The 23,104-nt window shown below is 42.1% G+C and overlaps 2 protein-coding genes across 4 annotated transcripts in view; both read left to right on the top strand.

Annotated features, from left to right (window-relative positions):
- Positions 1-4,003, top strand: part of LOC109951818 (fat-like cadherin-related tumor suppressor homolog) — a 21,899-nt gene extending 17,896 nt beyond the window's left edge. Inside the window, exons 5-7 of the mRNA XM_020586518.1 lie at positions 105-124; positions 765-2,900; positions 3,977-4,003. Coding sequence (XP_020442174.1) covers positions 105-124; positions 765-2,900; positions 3,977-4,003 — 2,183 coding nt within the window. The remainder of the gene's footprint in view (positions 1-104; positions 125-764; positions 2,901-3,976) is intronic.
- The window catches only part of LOC109951823 (protocadherin alpha-C2-like), a 44,325-nt gene continuing 24,638 nt past the window's right edge, over positions 3,418-23,104 (top strand). Inside the window, exon 1 of one of the 3 annotated variants that reach the window (XM_020586527.1) lies at positions 3,418-6,494. In XM_020586527.1, the coding sequence (XP_020442183.1) occupies positions 4,128-6,494 (2,367 nt within the window). In that variant the 5' untranslated portion in view covers positions 3,418-4,127. Of the gene's footprint in view, positions 6,495-6,777; positions 9,632-10,617; positions 13,092-23,104 lie in introns of those variants that run through there. The other 2 variants (XM_020586525.1, XM_020586526.1) reach the window with 2 other exon arrangements.

Consider the following 23,104-nt stretch of genomic DNA (forward strand, 5'->3'; position numbering starts at 1 on the left):
TCGACTTAGCAACTGCAATTGCAACAACTAATTGAGACAGCGCACGCCATGGAGCTGGACTAGCAGTTCCTGGTTGCAGTGTTTTCCTGAATCGCCATTTTCAGATTTTGTTAAAACAGTTCAGGTATCCTACACTTTAATTACACGGCGCTCTCCGTGGTACTGAAGCCAGGATTTCAATGCGGTCTGTGCACCGCAATCCCTAGAAACGATCCACTTTATTCCTTTATTATCCGAATTGCTGACAGTATTTAAAGAACTTAAAGGTAGCGTATTTAGACAGCAACATACTTGTTGATAGATTTTTCCCCTAAACATCACTTTATCTGGATATCGCACCAGCTTGTTAGGCTATTAAAATATCCATCAGGAGAGGGTTGCTGCAAAGATTAAAATAAATGTGTAAACAGTAACACCTTTGTTTGTAAATGTACAGGGAAAAAAGTTTATTGATTGTTCATGAATTGAGGCCAGTCAACTTGAGAAGGTGTGTTCACCGCACATTACTTTACTACCTTTGTTAAGCGGTTATCTCCACATGATGTCGCTGGAGACCGTGAGTGTGAATGTTTCAGTCAGTTCATAACTCCACCTCCCTGAATGGGGAAACATGAAGTCGTCATCAGTCACTATATTTTGCTGAGCACTCTGGGCTGTTTGTGGCGACAAGGGAAAGAACTAAACAGAACAACACTGCTTTTGACGGAAATATCTATACAGTGGATAAATGATCTGTTGGGCTCATCTCTGTTGCTGTGTCAAAGATGTATGTGAAGCAAAAGGACGGATACGCCTGGATCCATCTGGTCGCACTGCTTTGTCTTTGTGACTCGGCTGCATCGCAGCTGTCTTATTCCATTTCCGAGGAGGTTAACAAAGGCTCCATAGTGGGAAATATCGCAAAGGATTTAAACCTCAGTGTACAGGAAGCAGAAGCCAGGGATCTGCGTGTTGTTTCGACTTACAGTAAGAAATATTTGGACGTCAATATGCGAACCGGGAACCTCTTTGTTAACGAGAGAATAGACAGAGAGGAGCTTTGTCCGCATGTTGAAAAATGCTCCATTAAAGTACAAGCTGCTCTGAATAATCCAATGCATGTACAACGCATCGAAGTCAACATTCTTGATATAAATGATAACTCACCGTCCTTCCATGAACAATCGCATACACTTGACATCTTCGAATCACTGTCAGTAGGAGAGCGATATTTACTCCCAGTAGCAGAAGATGCGGACATAGGCAGCAACACAGTAAGGAGCTACAAGCTGAGTCAAAATGAACATTTCTCGCTTGATGTGCAGAGCGGTGGGGATCACGGTGTGTCTGCTGAGTTGGTGCTGCAGAAAGCTTTAGACAGAGAGAAACAGTCGGTAATTAAACTAGTTCTTACCGCTGTAGATGGAGGTAAACCACCCAGATCAGGGACGTTGCACTTAACTGTGAATGTTATAGATGTCAATGACAATACACCAACCTTTACTAAGTCTCTTTATAAAGTGCGTGTCAAAGAAAATGCTACTCCTGGTACACTTATAATAAAATTAAATGCGACAGATTTGGATGAGGGCATGAACAGTAAGATCCTCTATTCTTTTATCAAAAGAGGAAACATTGATCCATCAGATATTTTTGATCTAAAGTCAGAAACGGGAGAAATCACTGTGAAGGGAACATTAGATTATGAAGAGACGCCTGCCTATGAGGTCAGAGTTCAAGCAACGGATCAAGGCCATGTTCCCCGTAGTGCACATGCTAAACTGCTGATAGAGATAGTTGATGTGAATGACAACGCTCCAGAAATATCTGTGACGTCACTGATGACACCTGTCAAAGAGGATGCAGAACTAGGGACAATAGTTGCTCTGGTTACAGTCAGTGATAAAGATGGAGGAAACAATGGTGTAACGAACTGTAAAGTAGTTGGATCTGCTCCGTTTAAACTAAAGTCCAACTACAAAAATGACTATTCATTAGTAGTAGATGGACCACTGGACAGAGAAAACACGTCTCTTTACAATGTCACCGTTACAGCCACAGATGAAGGAAGTCCGCCTCTGTCCACTATGAAGGTCATTACTGTTCATGTATCTGACGTCAATGACAACGCACCTCGATTTATGGAGCATGTGATTAATGTTTATGTGAAAGAAAATAGTCCAACAGGCTCCATTATTCATACGATAAATGCCTTTGATCCTGATTTAGATGCTAATGCAAAGTTGACTTATAGATTGTTAGACAGTTCTACTAAAGATATTCCGATTTCCTCAGTCCTTAACATCAACTCAGAGACAGGAGACATAGTCAGCCTGCAGTCTTTTAACTATGAGCAGATGAAAACCTTTCAGTTTAAAGTCCAGGCCACAGACTCTGGTGTTCCTCCGCTCAGCACCAACGTGACTGTCAACGTTTTCATCCTGGATGACAATGACAACAGTCCCTCGATTCTCGCGCCCTATTCTGAGCACGGCTCCGTTAACACTGAGAGCATCCCCTATTCTGCTGAAGCGGGATACTTTGTGGCAAAGATCAGGGCTGTAGACGCTGACTCGGGATACAATGCGCTGCTTTCTTATCACCTCTCTGAGCCCAAAGGAAACAACCTCTTCCGGATCGGAACCAGCACCGGGGAAATCAGGACTAAGAGGAGGATGAGTGACAACGACCTGAAAACTCACCCCTTGGTGGTGCTGGTCTCTGATAACGGAGAACCCTCCCTGTCAGCTACTGTGTCTATTGATGTCACGGTGGTTGAAAGCTCAGCTGACATCCAGACTCAGTTCAGACATGTACCCATAAAGGAGGACAGCTTCTCGGATCTAAACCTGTACCTGCTGATTGCCATCGTGTCGGTGTCAGTCATCTTCCTACTGAGCCTCATCAGTTTAATAGCGAAGGTACGTTTTTTTCAGTCTTGCACTCCATATTAGTACCAATTAAAACGTAATTTTCTGTCCTAAATCTATTTTAAACCATAGCCCGGCGTGCTATCTGACGCCTGTCTCTCTTTGCTTTCGCCTAAATGATTTACAAAAAAGACTAATTAGCTTAATTATGAAATCCCCAGTTAAGAATCCCACATTCACTAAAATCAGCTACACAGAAATACCTATACATTTATACAGATAGCAGAGCTGCCTTAGAGGAAATGAATGGAGACAGGATTTAGTGGACATCGTTTTTGTGTGGCGCTGTCCGTGGATCTAACTTCCTGGTATCTTCTTCACTGAAAAAAAGACTCACCGGGTCTTTGGATTTACACAAATTATGCTAGTATATGCAACGCAATTCATTTATATTTCCTCTGTTAACATAATTCAAACAAGTTAACCCCTAAAGAAAATTATGTTGGTTTTACACATTATCATTGTGTGGGACCGATGTACACATCACAATCAAGTAAATCCAATAAATCTTTTTTTTTCAGTGTTCAACTAACTTTACCTTAAAGTCAAATGCAACATTTCTGACCTTACAGGGTTGAATTGTCTTTTCACTTCCTTTACTTGCTTAGGCTGACAATTAGTTCTGTAATGTTAATCCTGTAATGTTCTTTAGTGACAGGGAACAACGTCATATGGGTTACTATGTGCTGAACAGTTGTCAAATAGCTTATCATGATAGTGTTTTTACTTTTTTTAAAATTAATTCTGTATGAAGAACACTGCCCAAGCTTTTGAACTTTATGTTTTGAATCGTTTTTTTCAGTGTGTTGCATGGATGTCAGATACTTTTTAAGAGATCAGGATCATACTTTCTGCAGTATGTTGTGACTTTTTGAGCAGAATTCTTCCTGTTTACCAAACTGGTTATGTTCTTAGCCTATGTAAATTGTAATGTACTGCACAGTATAATCCAAGTGTTTCAATATATACTCAATTAACTTCATATCCAAGTTGTAACACGTGGAGTCGCTACTGACCACATGTTTTCATGAGCTCGGTGTTTTCAGTCTCCTCCTTTCTGTGTGAAGCGTCAGCAGGCTGCGAGTGCTTTGTGAGAGAAACACGAATGGTGATTCAGAGCGGAGGTCTGGAGTGGATGGGACGAAAAATGCTGGTCGATAGAGTGGAGTTTTGTGGATTAATATCATTTACGTAATCTCCCGTTCTTTAAACGCTGCGATGGGAATTGGACGGAATAACGATATTCTTTTTTGGCTGCTGATCTTTTTATCTGACTGGACTGCTGCTCAGATTTCCTATAGTGTCTCAGAAGAGGTGGACAAAGGAACTGTGGTGGGGAACCTCGCTAAGGATCTAAATGTCAATGCCAGAGATCTGCAGACGAGGAATCTAAATATCGTGTCTGGGTATAGTAAGAAATATTTCGGGACAGATTTTAAAACGGGGGATCTTTATGTTAACGAGCGAATAGACCGCGAGGAGCTTTGTCCAAACACAGTGAAATGCACTCTAAACGTAGAGGCCATACTGAGTAATCCTATGATACTACACCGCATTGAGGTGGTCATTGTCGATTTAAATGACAACGCACCTACCTTCGTCGAGAAGTCACATACACTCAACATATCTGAATTTTCACCTACAGGAGAGCATTACTTGCTTCCCCTTGCTCTTGATGTAGATACAGGGTTCAATTCAGTAAAGACTTACAGGCTGAGCCCAAATGAATACTTCTCTTTAGATGTACAGAGCGGTGGAGAACACAGTGTATCTGCCGAATTAGTGCTGCTGAAAGCTTTGGATCGTGAAAAACAAGCTGTAATTAAACTAACACTGACCGCTATAGATGGAGGCAAACCTCCTAAAAGTGGAACTGTACAGATATGTGTAAATGTTCTGGATGTCAATGATAATACTCCCACATTTGGTAAGACACTTTACAAGGCACGTATGAATGAAAATGCGCCAGCTGGATCTTTAGTAATTCAACTTAATGCCACAGATTTAGACGAAGGGGACAACGGCAGGGTAATTTACTCCTTTGTGAAGCGTGCAAACTTCGATCCTGCAGATGTGTTTTTTATAAATGCAGAGAGTGGTGAGATCACGCTTAGAGGCAGTTTGGATTACGAAATGCAATCAGCATTTGAAATACATGTTCATGCAAAAGACCAAGGCGGTTCTCCTCGCAGTGCAAATGGAAAGCTACTGGTGGAGGTTACTGATGTCAACGACAATGCCCCAGAAATTATGGTGACGTCACTCATGAACCCAGTCAAAGAAGATGCAGAAAAAGGAAGCGTAGTAGCTTTAGTGACAGTGACTGATAAAGATGGAGGAAAAAACGGTCAGATTCACTGTAAATTAACTGGCTCAGCACCATTCAAGCTAGATTCCAATTATAAAAATTATTACTCTTTAGTTGTAGATGGACCTCTTGATAGAGAAGCATGCTCTTTTTACAATATCACGATTATAGCTACTGATGAAGGTACCCCACCTCTCTCTAACATCAGCATTATTAGTGTTCATGTTTCTGATGTAAATGACAACGCGCCTCATTTTCTTGAACCACACATAAATATCTATGTAAGAGAAAACAGTCCTATTGGAGCTCATATCCACACGGTAACTGCAGTAGATCCTGATATAAATGAAAGCGCTAGAGTGACATTCTCATTGGATGGTGATTCAGAAACTATTCCTATAACTTCAGTTATAAGCATCAACTCAGAGACAGGAGACATAGTCAGCCTGCAGTCTTTTAACTATGAGCAGATGAAAACCTTTCAGTTTAAAGTCCAGGCCACAGACTCTGGTGTTCCTCCGCTCAGCACCAACGTGACTGTCAACGTTTTCATCCTGGATGACAATGACAACAGTCCCTCGATTCTCGCGCCCTATTCTGAGCACGGCTCCGTTAACACTGAGAGCATCCCCTATTCTGCTGAAGCGGGATACTTTGTGGCAAAGATCAGGGCTGTAGACGCTGACTCGGGATACAATGCGCTGCTTTCTTATCACCTCTCTGAGCCCAAAGGAAACAACCTCTTCCGGATCGGAACCAGCACCGGGGAAATCAGGACTAAGAGGAGGATGAGTGACAACGACCTGAAAACTCACCCCTTGGTGGTGCTGGTCTCTGATAACGGAGAACCCTCCCTGTCAGCTACTGTGTCTATTGATGTCACGGTGGTTGAAAGCTCAGCTGACATCCAGACTCAGTTCAGACATGTACCCATAAAGGAGGACAGCTTCTCGGATCTAAACCTGTACCTGCTGATTGCCATCGTGTCGGTGTCAGTCATCTTCCTACTGAGCCTCATCAGTTTAATAGCTGTCAAATGCCACAGGACAGACGGCAGTTTCAGCAGGTACAGCGCCCCCATGATCACCACCCACCCTGACGGGAGCTGGTCTTACTCTAAATCTACTCAGCAGTATGACGTCTGCTTCAGCTCAGACACGCTCAAGAGTGACGTAGTGGTTTTCCCCGCACCGTTTCCGCCTGTAGACGCGGAGCTGATCAGTATTAACGGAGGAGACACGTTTACCAGGACTCAGACTTTACCTAATAAAGATAAGGTGAGTAACTTGTATGTAACTCAGCAGTAGATTAAGGGGGCTTTCTGGTGATTGCCTTGTTCAGTTTCTGAAAGACCTGTGTGGTCATGCAAATATCTGATAAAAACATTTTCGTGGTAAATATTCTGTGTGATTGTGTAAGCAATGTGATACTAAATGGTGCATTGAGGAATAAAATTATCTAACAGACCCTCTCCCACAAAAGCCAATCTCTACCTCGAAGCTGGGTGTTTGAGATATTATGTGGGGTATTGTTTTAAACATCTGCTTTAGGCAGAGACCTCGCTGGTCGAGTGAGAACACTGTCCATGGTCCTGAACACTGGATGGTGTTTTAGGGTTCGTGAACAAAAGTTTCCTCGAAACTACACTGGTTAATATGTCTTGCTCTTGAAACACACTTTGCACAATTTTACCTACTCTTCAGGAACTTGTGAAAGAGGTTTAATACAATTTTCCACTGAAGTTTTGTGTTTTGCACAGCTTTGACGTTCTGTACAAATACTAGCTGTTCATATGTTATGAATATGTCTTTATACACCAGCAGCAAAATAACAGCTGGTGTCACTAGAGACCACAATATTCGCGCAGCTCCTTTTTTCTTCCCAGACTCCTCCTCTCCGTGCGAATCAGCAGTAGGCCACCGCTGCTTTGTCAGAAAACACACAAATGGTCACAAGACAGAGAGGGCTTCGTCTGTTTTTCACCATCTGTGTGGACATGTTCGAAAATGACCGTGTCTTTCACTCTGTGGCAGCGATGGGACACGAAAGACGAACACTCACGATTTGGATACAAATAATAGCTTTGCTTTGTTTGTGCGATGGGTCTACAGCTCAGCTGTCCTTCTCCGTCTCCGAGGAGGTTGACAAAGGATCGATAGTAGGAAATCTCGCCAAGGATTTAAAAATTAATGTTCAGGAACTGGAAAAAAGAGATTTGCGGGTTGTCTCTGGGAATTCTAAGAAATATTTTGACGTGGATTTAAAAACTGGTGCTCTGTATGTTTGCGATAGGATTGACCGTGAAGAGCTCTGTCCAAATACGGCAAAATGTTCCCTGAATATAGAAGCCATCCTGAGCTACCCAATGCATTTGCATCGCATAGAGGTTCAGATTATTGATATTAACGATAACGCGCCCTCTTTTCGTGAAAAGGAAAAGATTTTCAATATTTCGGAATCGTCTTTTACCGGGGAGAGGTATCTACTCCCGGTGGCAAACGACGCGGACACGGGCAATAACTCGGTAAAGAGCTACAAGCTGAGTCCAAATGAATATTTCTCCCTGGACATACAGAGCGGCGGACAGCACAGTGAGTCTGCTGAGCTGGTGCTACAGAAATCTTTAGACAGGGAGAAACAGTCTGTCATCTACCTGACTTTAACTGCTCTGGACGGAGGAAAACCTACTCGATCAGGAACACTGAAAATAGTGGTAAATGTTATGGATATCAACGACAATGCTCCGATATTTAGTCAGTCTCTGTATAAGGCCCAGGTCACTGAAAACGCACCATTTCAGACATCCATACTGACTGTAAGTGCCACAGATTTAGACGAGGGAATAAACAGTGAGATAGTGTATGCATTTATTGAGAGAGGAAATTTCAATCCTGAAGCTGTGTTCTCAATAAACCCAGACACGGGGGAAATAACTGTAACGGGGAAAGTAGACTATGAAGAGAATACAGCATATGATATTCGTGTGCAGGCAAGTGATAAGGGTACACCTTCTCGAAGTGTGCATGGCAAAGTTTTAGTGGAAGTAATTGATGTTAATGACAATACACCAGAAATCATTATCACCTCTCTCATGAGTTCAGTTAAAGAGGACGCTGAGATAGGTACAGTGGTCGCTTTAGTGACTGTGACAGACAAAGATGGGGGGGGGAATGGTCTTACTAATGCTAAAATTATCGTTTCTGTGCCATTTCAACTAAAGCTAAACTACAAAAATTATTATTCATTAACAGTTGATGGACCTCTAGACAGGGAGTGTGTTTCTCAATATAATATCACCATCATAGCCACTGATGAAGGAACTCCGCCTCTCTCCAGCACCAGTGTGATTCCTGTTCATATATCTGACGTGAATGACAACGCCCCTCAATTCACAGAGTCCGTAATTAATGTATACGTGAAAGAAAATAGTGCAGTGGGAGCTACCATCTTTACTATAACTGCAGTTGACCCTGACACAGAAGGAAATGCAAAAATAATATATTCATCATTAGATGGCATTTCAAGAAGTATCCCAGTTACTTCTGCTGTGAACATCAACTCAGAAACTGGAGACATAGTCAGCCTGCAGTCTTTTAACTATGAACAGATGAAAACCTTTCAGTTTAAAGTCCAGGCCACAGACTCTGGTGTTCCTCCGCTCAGCACCAACGTGACTGTCAACGTTTTCATCCTGGATGACAATGACAACAGTCCCTCGATTCTCGCGCCCTATTCTGAGCACGGCTCCGTTAACACTGAGAGCATCCCCTATTCTGCTGAAGCGGGATACTTTGTGGCAAAGATCAGGGCTGTAGACGCTGACTCGGGATACAATGCGCTGCTTTCTTATCACCTCTCTGAGCCCAAAGGAAACAACCTCTTCCGGATCGGAACCAGCACCGGGGAAATCAGGACTAAGAGGAGGATGAGTGACAACGACCTGAAAACTCACCCCTTGGTGGTGCTGGTCTCTGATAACGGAGAACCCTCCCTGTCAGCTACTGTGTCTATTGATGTCACGGTGGTTGAAAGCTCAGCTGACATCCAGACTCAGTTCAGACATGTACCCATAAAGGAGGACAGCTTCTCGGATCTAAACCTGTACCTGCTGATTGCCATCGTGTCGGTGTCAGTCATCTTCCTACTGAGCCTCATCAGTTTAATAGCTGTGAAATGTCACAGGACAGACGGCAGTTTCAGCAGGTACAGCGCCCCCATGATCACCACCCACCCTGACGGGAGCTGGTCTTACTCTAAATCTACTCAGCAGTATGACGTCTGCTTCAGCTCAGACACGCTCAAGAGTGACGTAGTGGTTTTCCCCGCACCGTTTCCGCCTGTAGACGCGGAGCTGATCAGTATTAACGGAGGGGACACGTTTACTAGGACTCAGACATTACCCAGTACAGATAAGGTAAGAGACCTAAAGAATTAATAATATCAATAAAACTATCAAAATGCTTTTAAAAGACAATTTAAAAAGCTAAGGTGGTCGTGTGACTGTGATTCCTTTTGTCAGTGATAGCAAATATTAACTAATGCTTTGGCAGCACATAAAGTGTCACAGACCACTGTTATCCACAGCTTTTATACTCTCTGATACTGTGCAGCAGGTAGTAGAGCAAGAAGTAATAAGATTCTGAAGTAGCAATACCAAAGTGTAAAAATACTCTGTTACAAGTAAAAGTCCCACATTCAAAATGTCACTTAAGTAACATTTATAAAATACCATCTAAAGAGCTGATCAGTATTAATGGAGGGGACACGTTTACCACGACTCAGACTTTACCTAATAAAGATAAGGTAAGGGTGGTCAAGACTGCCAATTATTTCATGTTGTACTACATCTTATTTTAATTTTATAAAGGTAGCAGCTGGTCATTCAAGGTTCACTATGGAAATAATTATTATAATTTAGTGTTTTCTTTGACAATAGCTGTAGTTCACCTAATGTAGGGCCACTATATCTCAAAATGACACTTTAACTATACTCATCTATTCCATTATTTTAAGGGTAAGACCTCAAAATGCTGTATTCTCCATTTGCTCTTTTGTGATCTGGTGGTTACACATTGTTGTTAATACAACACGTTTGGACTTTCTAACCGCGCTCGTTTGTCCTTAATGGGTATTTAAGGATACCTACACTCACCAGAAAGCCAGGTGATCCCGTTTGTTACTTTTCGGTTGATGACAAGTATGTATCATATTGAGTTAGTTAATTTCAAACAAAAGGCTTATCTCTTTTTCTAAAAGGCTTAATTATCTATTTTTATCTTTTAGTGCCTCAGACTTTAGTATTATCACAAGATGTCGCTATCAGCTCACAGTGTTTAAACACGCTCCTCCCTTTTCGTCTGGGAGATGCTTTGTAATTCTTTGTGTCATAGCAGCACAGAACATCCTCGCTGTGCTGAGCGGCTGTAGACTGCAATTTCTGAATGATGTTATCGATGGAGTGATTATTTTCGTAATTAGTTTGGCATGTTATGGACAGAATGAAACAAGGGAATATTTTCCGCCACTGGATTTATTTTTTGTTCCATGTACCTCACATATGGATTGTCACAGCAGCACAGAATGTGTATTCTGTTATGGAGGAATCGAGCCCCGGTACCACTGTGGGAAATTTAGCAAAAGATTTACATCTAGATGTACAGGAACTGGAAGCTCGCGGTTTTCAGATTTCAGGACCTAATACGAGGTATTTCGAAGTAAATGTTAAGACTGGAATACTTCTGGTTAAAGACAGGATAGACAGAGAGGAGCTCTGCTCTCGCAATGTGAAGTGTTCTCTGGAAGTGGAAGCTATTGTGAACTCTCCACTTAATCTGTATCGCTTTGAGGTGAACATTTTGGATATAAATGACAACGCACCCTCTTTTCGGACACCGGGAATTGTTCTGAATGTGTATGAGTCAGCGTTTCCTGGTGAAAGATTTACACTAGCAAAGGCCTTCGATGCTGATGTCGGTAGTTACTCAGTTAAAGCCTACAAGCTGAGCCCAAATGAATATTTCACCCTGGATGTGCAGAATGGTGGAGAGCCGTCGATGTCTGCTGAGATACTGCTGCAGAAAGCCTTAGACCGCGAGAAACTGGCGATTATCAAATTAACGCTGACAGCTGTTGATGGAGGCAAACCTCCTAAATCAGGCACATTACAAATCACCATTAATGTACAAGATGTAAATGATAATATTCCGGTGTTTGACAAGTCGTTATACAAGGCTACGGTGCCTGAAAACACACCGCAAGGTGCAAGTGTCATTTCTGTGCATGCTCAGGATTTAGACGAGGGTCTTAACGGAGAAATACTCTACTCTTTTATCAATCATGACAGTGATAATGATGTTGACAATTTTGCCATTAATCCTATAACGGGAGAGATTACGGTACAAGGTGAATTGGATCACGAAAAAAGCCAGGCAGTGGAAATCCGGGTCCAAGCGAAGGACAAAGGGACTAGTCCAAGAGCCTCTCATTGTAAAGTAATCGTTGAAATCACCGATATTAATGACAATCCACCAGAAATATCAGTAACATCTTTAGTTAACGTAGTGAGGGAAGACGCGCCCCTAGAAACAATGATTGGACTTATAACTGTGAAAGATAAGGACGCAGATAAAAACGGGATTGTTCAGGTTAGAATAGTTGATTCGGTGCCGTTTACAATTAAAAACACATATAAGAATCACTATTCTTTGGTGGTAGACGGTGTTCTGGACAGAGAACGAGCTTCTCAATATAATATAACAATATTAGCAACCGATGAAGGAGAGCCGCCTCTTTCAGGTACAAGCGTTATTGAAGTGCATGTTTCAGATGTAAATGACAACGCACCTCGTTTTAAAGAACCTGTGATAAACATTTTCGTCAAGGAGAACAGTCCTGTAGGAGCTGTTATCCATACCGTGATTGCAAATGATCCTGATTTAGAAGAAAATGCAAAAGTAACATTTTCAGTCATTAATAATAATAGTAAAAACAACATAATAGGCTCGGCTGTAAACGTCAACTCAGAGACTGGAGACATAGTCAGTTTACAGTCTTTTAACTATGAGCAGATGAAAACCTTTCAGTTTAAAGTCCAGGCCACAGACTCTGGTGTTCCTCCGCTCAGCACCAACGTGACTGTCAACGTTTTCATCCTGGATGACAATGACAACAGTCCCTCGATTCTCGCGCCCTATTCTGAGCACGGCTCCGTTAACACTGAGAGCATCCCCTATTCTGCTGAAGCGGGATACTTTGTGGCAAAGATCAGGGCTGTAGACGCTGACTCGGGATACAATGCGCTGCTTTCTTATCACCTCTCTGAGCCCAAAGGAAACAACCTCTTCCGGATCGGAACCAGCACCGGGGAAATCAGGACTAAGAGGAGGATGAGTGACAACGACCTGAAAACTCACCCCTTGGTGGTGCTGGTCTCTGATAACGGAGAACCCTCCCTGTCAGCTACTGTGTCTATTGATGTCACGGTGGTTGAAAGCTCAGCTGACATCCAGACTCAGTTCAGACATGTACCCATAAAGGAGGACAGCTTCTCGGATCTAAACCTGTACCTGCTGATTGCCATCGTGTCGGTGTCAGTCATCTTCCTACTGAGCCTCATCAGTTTAATAGCTGTGAAATGTCACAGGACAGACGGCAGTTTCAGCAGGTACAGCGCCCCCATGATCACCACCCACCCTGACGGGAGCTGGTCTTACTCTAAATCTACTCAGCAGTATGACGTCTGCTTCAGCTCAGACACGCTCAAGAGTGACGTAGTGGTTTTCCCCGCACCGTTTCCACCTGTAGACGCGGAGCTGATCAGCATTAACGGAGGAGACACGTTTACTAGGACTCAGACTTTACCTAATACAGATAAGGTAAGGAATAACACCCCCCCCAACTGAGTTGCTAAATCTACAGTTCTGTAACATTTTACACAATGTCTCTTCTAAAATCGAATTTACAATCTCCCCTGAACAAGTGTTTCCTATATTTGTAGTCACATTGTCCTTCGCCTCCGCCTCCGCCTGCCCTGGTAACAAATGCTGTCCATGGTACTGAAATCGCGAGGGCCTTCTCTTTTGTCACAGTGCTCATTATCTCCCAGAATAAAGCGGGTCGCGGGGGAGGGGGGCGTTGCTACCAAACACTCTAATTACAAAAATATTTTTTAGTAACCCCGTCCACAGATAGACACTATGTGCTAACCAACCTTCAAGATGACTGGTAAATGACCAATGATTATTGAGTGATAAGAACCTTTAAAACACACCTGTTACAGATGAGCTACAAGGCGAAACGCGCTGGTAGCAGTTATGTGCACAAATTAATTATTTATCTAGACGTGGGTTGGACTTTTATATACCCTTACTCTACAGCACCGTGTAATACACTTAAAAATAGTTGGCAAAACCTCATGTAATGTCATGAACAGCAGTCAAAATGTCTTATTTACATCAGTGTACTGGTTAAAATAATGATGATGTCAATTAAATTTCACCTTATAATTAGATTTATACCTTCAATATTTACACAACAGTAACTGAACATATTCATATACACCCAGTTTGCACTTCAATAAGTACTCCAAGATTAAAATGATGTAATACAATAGTTCTGTAATAACTCCGCCCGTCGTCAAGGTGATAATGTCCGCCTTTGGTGAGGTTTGGGGTATTGACTCACCTGTGTGAATTAGATCGTATTCGTTTTAGCTAGGTGTAGGCTAATAAAGTGACAACTGAGTGACTAACTGTGTTAGGCTTAATGAAAACCATAGTTTTGTTGTTGTCTGTCAGCAGGATGTGCTCCCAAGGTTAACGCTAATAAAGGAAGCGCTTAGTGTAGTCTCATTGCTGTTAAAAGACGTTTTAATCACTAACTTTATCCATTAAATAATGGGGTTTATGAGCTCTAATTCGGTGGAAATTGTGTGGAACTTGGTTTACATGAGGCCTGTATGAAAAAAGTAGGCTTGCCAGCGAACATTTTAGCTCTGAGGAATTCACCATAAATGCATGGTGTATAAATAATGTATAAACTTATATAAAGTATAAACTTACAGTCAGTAGGCTTGAAAGATGACTCTTGAAAAAGTTGTGTGCTGGCTCTTCTTGCAGGACAGCAGTGTTCATCAGCTTGGATTCACAGTGCTTACAACAGATTCACATGGCGACTCCGTCACTGTAAAAGGGTTTAAGATGTAGCGTTACATCAGCTTCTGAAACCACTGCTGTAGCATAACCCACGTTTGGCCCATACTCATATCTTCTCCACAACCCAGCTAAATACACAACTCCCGCGTTCCAGTAGCCTCCATTAAGCACCAAAACACATCTGAAAATGTCTTATTTAACCGATGATTTGTCAGCTAGCTAGATTTATCTTGGGTTGTTTTGAACACGGTCACTGTATCCTAGCAACATTTCAACAGTAGAACACCAATGTTACGGGAGGAGGTGACTCCGGTTCTGAGACGTTTGGAGTCACTTAACAGTTGTATACTAAAAACACATACTCACTGGAGTAAATTGTGCTTCTGAGCAATCTGTGTGGCGATCTCCTTTTAATCGTCTCAGTAGGTTTGAAGAAATTCCTTGTCAACAAGCCATGCCGCCAAAATTCAAATTCTTTTTCGCGCAACTCAGTGCTGCCACAGCTAGCCCGGAGTTGTAACTACAACTTTCAGCCACCAGTGAGGAAATGTTGGCCTTCGTATGAGTTTTGTTGTCTTTAAGGAAAACCTATACAAATTTAGTCTGTCAGGCTGTTCAGGTCTGTCCCAGTTTTGCATTCAAGCTGCCCTAAGTTAGGTCTTATTGGAAAACAAATAGTGCAGCAACACCTGCAGGTTTTTGAGCAAAGTTATAAAGAAAACCACTGCATTTTGCCATGAAGGTTTCATCAGGGTCTGCTGAGGTCTTACTCACAGATTTACTGTGAACAGTAATGTACAGTAAACAGCATCGTTTGAGCTTCACCAGCCTGTTAGAGCATTTTTTCTAATAGATACAATCAGAGGACAAAATCAATTCTGGTAAATTTTATGTGCATGGAATAGTCTGTTATAGCTTTGGAGAATGTTTTGTTTAGATTTTGAGTGTTTAAGGCCCTGCAAATCCATATAGGTGTCATTTTGGTCTCAGCTCAGGATGAAGTTGGAGCTATGGTGAGAATTTCTGTATGTTGAACTCAGTGGATAACTCAATTGATTCATAGACCTCTTTCATAGCTGATATTTTGTCTTGCCATAGTAAGAAAAACACAATCATTACTGAGAATATTAATGATGGTTCAGTTCATTTGTCCCAAACACGTAGCCAGTATGCTCAATTAGCCTACAGGACCCTGGAACTAAAGCAACTAAATGAGATTTAGTTGTTACTGGTTTTGTCATTTACACCTGTGCTTGTGGCATGTCGAATGTTTTCTGTGAAAAATGAACAAAAGAATGATCAAATTGTAATTTCCACCATGAGCCCACCTCATCAGGTACAACTGAAACTTGAGGGAGATGCCAGCAAAACAAATACTGTTTTGTCAGGAAGGGCAAATTAAATGAAAAGACTGTAGAACCTTTAATTCTCTTAGGCTTGTAGCTGAAAGGGTTTTATACTCTCAAAGATGCCCCTTCTCTAATCTGAAATAATCTAATAATTGGAATGTCATTCTCTTTGTCTGTGATATTGCGCTGCTGGTTCAACTTAGACCATGTCTTAATATTACATCTGTTAGGGACTGTGTTTCAAGGCCACAGTGTATTATGAAACAAGGCTATGCTTTTTTAAGGCACTGTGTGATAGTCTGTTTCTAGTAACAACCTCAGACAGGGTCACTTTTTTCCAAGTCATCGTTTTTCAGTATAAAATAACAGTGAGTACACTACATGTGTTAATTCGTTGTTTATTCTTTGCTCTAAAAAAAGTTGTGCTTTAATTTTCCAGTTTATATAGTTCCACATATACTGTCTTGTTTATTTTTATTACTCTTGGCTTTCCAGGTAGACATTTATTTTGCTTTGTAATAAAAAAGACACAGGCGATTCTATTTATCTCACGCCGGTGTTGTGTCAAAATATGTTTCCCCATTGAGATGTGTTCCCCCTAAACTGAACTCCAACATTATCATAACTATAACCATTGAGGGGGGGCTACGTGAATGAGTTTTTAACAGGGGCATCACTTTTCCTCGCAAGGCCGGTATTCTTTTCTCTTCCTGCTTCAGTGCTGCCAGATCTCGTTCCCCTCCCCCTCTCCTTCACCACTACTCCCAGAGAAGGGGAGCAGCTGAGAGAATAACAAGGAATTAGCATCCATCTATCCAGGCGTGTGCCACCAGCCCCAGGGCGCTGTAAACACGGTTGAATATATTTTCATTAACATCCCAAATGTGCATCCAGAACACAAGCAAATCGATCTTGCCAAGTTGCACGGAATCGCTTCGTGTATTCTATTTTGATTGAATGTATCAGTGGTTAAATTTGTTTGTTTTTTTTTTCTTTATGTACCTGCTGTGGTGTTTATATGTATTCGCTCATGTTTTTATTGCTCCTACAGGGTACTATATGTTCGTGAAGCAAACTGTGCGTTGAGTGGCGGTGGATATATGATGCTTTGAATCACTCAGATGGTATGACCTCATTTCAGGGAGTGGTCCAGCGCAAACAAGCATGGTCTGGTGTGTCAAAACTCTCTTCGTTTGAGTGGTTTGGTGTGAAAGAGACTGCTTCTTCAAACAGACTGCACATTGCAGGCGATGCCTATGGGCTGTGTGAGGCGTATAAGTGGGTCAGCGTATGATTTAAAGATGGCAGCCTGCTACAGGCGCCATCTGAATGAGCCTGTTTTCGGTACTTGCTTCGCTGTTCTTGCAACACAATCTCTCCATACTGTGGTTCCTGAAACAATGCCTGGAGCTGTCTCTCTGCATAGAAGTGGTTCAGTATGTGTTTTGTATGCCGCAGCTCTCTGTGACTGAGGCAGAGAGGGGGAGGGGCAGGTAATTTTCCGCAGTAGCAGCAGCAGGGAGCTTCAGTACCGACCGAGGTATCAGCTCCGCTCTCTCAGCTCTCTCTCCTGCTCTCCTGCTCTGCTCTGCGGCTAGGCGGGGCTGACAACATCTAGTGTCAGTCACAGCTAAAACGATGAAGCTGGGCAGAGGGCCAGACTGGATGAGCAGGAGAGGCTTTTATCCATCCAGCCATTAGTACAGCCTGTGCTTGTGCTGATGTGTTCTGTTTCAAAAGGTGTTCAAGGTGTGTGTATATACTATAGAAATCACTTGCTGTGGGTGTTCTATATACCCTCAATAATGATATATAGATACTGAAAAACCGAGGTAGCTGTAGCTTTGTGGCAGTATGTATAGGAGGATGACTTGGGGTTTAGTGTGTCTGTCCAAAACATTCTCGCTGCCTCACACTGGTGCTTAAAAATGCATCAAATTATTGATTCTACAGTACATTATCTTGGTTGAGCCACACAGCTAAGTGGTCCACACTTCATAGATTGTAGTGCTACAGCAGAGGCATTAATGTAAGTCGTTTTGATGGTGTAGGTACACAGATGGGTTCAACAGATGGACCAGGAGCATAAAGCAGAAATGTCTGTATCTAATCAGCTTTAATACAAGGTGACAGAATAGTGGGGTTAAGTGAAAATGCATTTGCTCTTCTTCTTTATCTGTCTGTCTCTCACACATTTCTTACTGAGCGCTTCCTGTTTTTCTTTTACAAGGGTGTGTCCTTTGTGTGAGCAAACTGCTATCTCTGGTTACCATGGAGACTGTTCTGAGCCCTAATGAAATGATGAACTACTCTGTTTCCAGGGTGCTGCCAGTATGTGCCCGCCCCCACCCAGACATTCATCCCAACATGTGTTGTAGAAGCCAGCAGGAAGGAAACATGGTGGGCACAATGGGAGAGAGAGCAGAGATGCAGAGAGAAACAAAGGTGTACAAACGATGTACAGCATCTTGAGCAGAAATGCCAAATCAGACAACAGGTGAAGGAACCGAGGGAAAAGCATGTGAGATTAGAGAATCACTTCTTGAAAGGGAGAGGCTTTTACAGGAAGTCACAAATATAGCAGACCCAAGTCTTAAACATGAGATAGTGAGAAAATGGGAGCTTCTCAGGACAAAACTGACTAAAAAAGAAGGAAAAAATATTAAATACATGCCCTGCAGCTGAGTGAGAACATCACAGGCTTAGAATTGGTCACAGATAAAAGGAAGAACTTATCACCACCCCAACCCTTCTCCCTCACTTCCGCCAGTCCAGCCTTCATCCGTGCTCCCTCTTAGTAGCATCGGGATGTTGTTGCAGTCATTAGATTAGTTTTGTCATGCTTGCAACCACGGGTTTCATCCTCTCCCATCCGGCAAGGACACAAAGCTAGGGCATCCTATAAGGAAACTATCCAAAGCCTGTCTGCATTTCCTGATGGCTTTGTTCCATGCCAAGCTTAACCAGGACATCCAAGGAGTGGTTTAACCCCTTACAGGGCCCAGAGGGGGGGATTTGAGCTGCTTTTATTTCTTTCATGCCCTTTATTTTTTAAACCATAGTACACAAGGGATCAGCCCAAATAAACAGGGAATGCTTCATCCACCCGCTTACTGTGTTCACCTGAGTAAAGGGATTGTGGCTATTGTCGAGCTTTTGTTCTGGAGATTTTAAAATGGGGAAATTCTGGTGCATAGAAAGTTACGATGGGGAAAATGTGTGAAAACAAAGCTGTGTCATAGTACTACAAACAAATATACAAAACCAGTCAGATTTTGTTAAAATAATTTACCAGTCTTTTTTAGTTTTGTATTTCAGACGATTCTTTCTGTGCATTATTCTTAAAGAGTAATGCTGGTAAAGTGAGTGACAGCAAAACTAGAGCATAGCTGTGACAAGAGGTTGTTTATTTCCTGTGTGCTTGCGTGTATCTGTTTGTGTACGGTTAAAAAGTAGCCTTAGAGACCAAATTCTCGTGTGCTTGAGTGTGTGTGATGCATTCACCTAATACATTTACACATAGTATTGTAAATTAACACGTTGCAGTAGTAGTGTACAGTATATTCTACCATCAGGATGCCTTATACTGCTCTTTCCCATCTCACCTCTGGAGGGTGTTATGTATTCTTTTATCCACTGTGGTCACTGTACTGTGAATGAGAAAGAAAATGACCTCTATAGGCTTATGTCTGTGCCCTTCTCTCTCACACTCTCCCCACCACCCCTCACACGTACATACTCCTTGCTGGGATTATGTTTTAGTGCCATGGCTTAATGAGAAAGTCTGTGTGCTTGGGCAGTGGAGTGATGTTCACATGTCCAACCCTTGTACTGCCAATTTATTCCAACAGAGGGACCAATTTCACTGTCTCTCCCACCTCTGTTCCTCTCTTCCTCACCCTGTCTCTCCCACTCCTTCTTATAGTAGGATTAGATCTGCAGTGCTATTAGCGTTGGTTTTTAACCATTGAATTTATTTGTTTACTGGGGCATAACTCATACAGGAGGCACTACTCATACAGTCTTTCAAACTGGATTTTCTATCAGACATACTTTACTTTTTTGCTTCAGTAGAATGGGCAACATAAACTGACATGAACTGTTAATATGATGAGGTGGGGGTGATTTTTAAAATATTTCTTATGACTCTCAGGAACACTAGTTTGTTTCTGTACATCTAAAAGAAAAGCTGTTATTTCATCTTTTTGCTTCTTCATTTCAGTACGTGTTTTTTAATGTGCTAACTGTGAAGGAACATTTTCTGACACCATTGTTTAGCTGCAAAACAGCCTGCAGACATTTCTTCTTTTTTCCTGCTCACCTTCTCGATGTGCTAGCAGGAAAAATGTGAAAAAACAATTTGTGACATTCACATTCTACTAGTGCCAGTGCAATTCATAGTACAATATGACTGTTATCACATTCAACAAAACTTTAGGTGAGAAGTCTTTAATTTTGGAAAATCCATCTTTACTCTTTACTGCTTTCAAGTATAGGAACATAATGGGTTTTATTGTAAACCACTAGGTATAGTCAGTATAATGTCTATGTTCTGTTCTCAATCATTGCATTTGTTTATCAAAGCCCTTGATGGCTTTTTTTTTTTTGACATTTAAGCATGAGAGGTGGCAACAGCAAAAGCTGTCCTGACATTCGTTTAGACAAAATAATTTTGTCTTGAAATAGGCTTTGTGTTTTTGTGGTTCTGTCCTGGCATTCGTTTAGACAAAATAATTTTCTTTTGAAATAGGCTTTGTGTTTTTGTGGTTGTGTTTTACACTGCCTGTGTGTATGTGTTTGCAAGCCTACATGCCTACAGGCACAAATACCCTTTGAGTTTGCATGGCTGCGCTTGGTTGTATATCTGTTTGACTGAGGGAGTGATAAGAAGGCCTCCTTCATGATAGCTTCACCATGATCTGTTTCTTTCTGGCTCTGTTTTCATTTAAGTCACTAAAAATGAAGGGGATTCCATATAACAGACTGTAATAAGGGACATTATACAGTATGGATGGCTTTTAGAGTGGTCCCCTGCACTATTAATGAGGTTGAGTCTTGTGAAGAGAATGTTATTAATATGGTTACCATCTTGCATAATTGATGCAATAAGGGATATTAACATTCTGGCAGAGAAAATGAACAAAGAAAGGCACTCAATTTTTAATATCTGAATTATCTTGCTTCCCTGTGTCCATCACACGCCATGTGAAGTCATTTTTTAATTAGTCTGCAAAAGGCCTGAGCTGTAGTGTTTCCACTAAAGACCCCAGTATGCTCCTCAGCAGCCCTCAGCTGGAGCAGCGGATGCCTGACAGGGGCACAGCTGGAAACGCTCCAGAGTGGAGAGAATAGGGCAGAGACAATTGGATAAAGTGAAAATATGGTGGGATAGGACAGGGGATGAGAATACAAAACATGTCAAGGTCAGGTAAATGAGTTAATGAGGAGGGTAACGAATCTCTGACAACATGTTCTTTTTAAAGGTAAGAGAGAGAGAAATAAACACCAATTAGCAAATTAGTTCTTTGAAATCAGTGGCTGTTGGTGCGTAAAGGGCGTCTGTCTGCAGGTGGAATAATGGTGATAACTTTATCTGCAGCACCCTTGAGTGAAAAATTTAATAATCCACAGCTCAGGGGCATGCAATTAATGTTGAAACAGATGGGTGTGCTTGAAGCAGATAGGAGAGCGCTGTTATATTTGAAATACGTTGTAAGAATAGACGAGGAAAAGGACAGAAATCAGAGAGACAAGTGCAAAGCTCAGGTGCAAATCCAGATCTGCATTTGCTGATGAGATAAATGTCGTCTGTTTTCATTGTGTGCCATCATGAAATACTGAGGTTCACACTTCCCACCGGGAAAATCTGCTAAATGTCACTGCTAGTGTAGCAGACATAGGCCCATCTGAGTCCCTGTTGACGCCCCCACCTCAGTGGGATAATAATGCAGAAAGAAAGAAATCCCTGCCAAATACAGTAACCTTTTAAAGATTTTCTCTGCACCTATGCAAAAACATATTTATATGATATTTCTATATCATATAGTTATTATTACACGGATGGAGATGAACCTCGAATAAAGTCTGTTATAAACAAACTCTTCGTAGAAGAGATTTTTTTTGTTAATTTGTCTTCCTTTGGTGAAGTTTTGGCTGCTTCTCCCGCTCCCTATTTTACCCCTCCCCCTCATCATCTTAGAGTGTGAAGAGTCGCTCTGTATCCATTAGCAGCATCTGAGTGAGTCACTGTCATCTCCTCATCTCCCGGAATGCCAAGCTCTGTCATCGCCTTGGGCAGCGTGGGTGTGGGTGCGAGTGGCAGAGCACCAAGTGAGGAAAAAGATTATGTGGGCGATGGACGCTCATCTTGGCCCAGTGGCCGGTGTACACTATGAAAGCTAGGGGTCTCACAAGACCGCTTACTCACTGCATAGGCATATAGCTTGTGTATAGGGAAAATAACATCCAATCCACTGGATGCACTGTTGTCTTTCCTGAGAAGATTTGTATTTATATTCATCTTGGCTCTTATTAGGATCTATTGATTGTTTTCCACATTCTTCAAATAACACTGAACAGTGTCAAGAGATCTTCAATTTCTGGCTGTCATGTTGACTGCATTGTGGTTGAGGTCTCATCCAATCGACCTGAATCCAATTTAAATCTGAATTTAATTGAGTTACATGAGTACCCAGGCCGGAGTAATTCGAGGCAACCCAAGCAGAATGATTTGGGTATTAATCTCACCACCTGCTACACGACTGTTCACAACATCTGCAGATTACAGTCAAAAAGTATAGGCTGGAAAAGGAGTCTCACTCATATTGTGTGCATCATCTTGTCACTTGAAACACCAGTTGGGACTGGTAACATGATTTGTTTGCTATTGTCTATAGTGTCTTCTCGCATTTCCTAAGTGCTTTAGCAAATAGTGAAGTGGTTTGCTTTAATTTAGTGCATAATCATTTCTGCATGGCAGGTGATGCCAGCGTTGTATGTTGCCAGGTGTGGAGAGGGGTCACATCTAGAGCATCTTGTCTAAGATCCGGTGTCGTCACCAGTGAACAACCTCATTATATCACGGGCTTTGAGCTTCATGTGGGAATAAACCTGTGGCGCAAAGGGCTCTGCAGCACCAGCGACCAATAGGAGCTGAAATGCAGAGCATCGCCAGCTGTTACTGTAGAGAAAAGTGCCAGGAACAGAAAATGTATGGTGCTGACAAATGTCCCTTGTATAACTCGCCAGCAGACACAGGGTAAAAACAGCCAGATCCACCGTGCTATTGGTCTGACTGCGTTGGAGAAAATAGGGTAAGGACCCCTTCAAATCCAACCCCTGCCAATTCACCTGTCACTTCCCCATATCTCCATGGTGTTTGTTTTG

Source organism: Monopterus albus, unplaced genomic scaffold (assembly GCF_001952655.1).
Source record: "Monopterus albus unplaced genomic scaffold, M_albus_1.0 scaffold411.1, whole genome shotgun sequence".
Classification (NCBI taxonomy): Eukaryota; Metazoa; Chordata; class Actinopteri; order Synbranchiformes; family Synbranchidae; genus Monopterus; species Monopterus albus.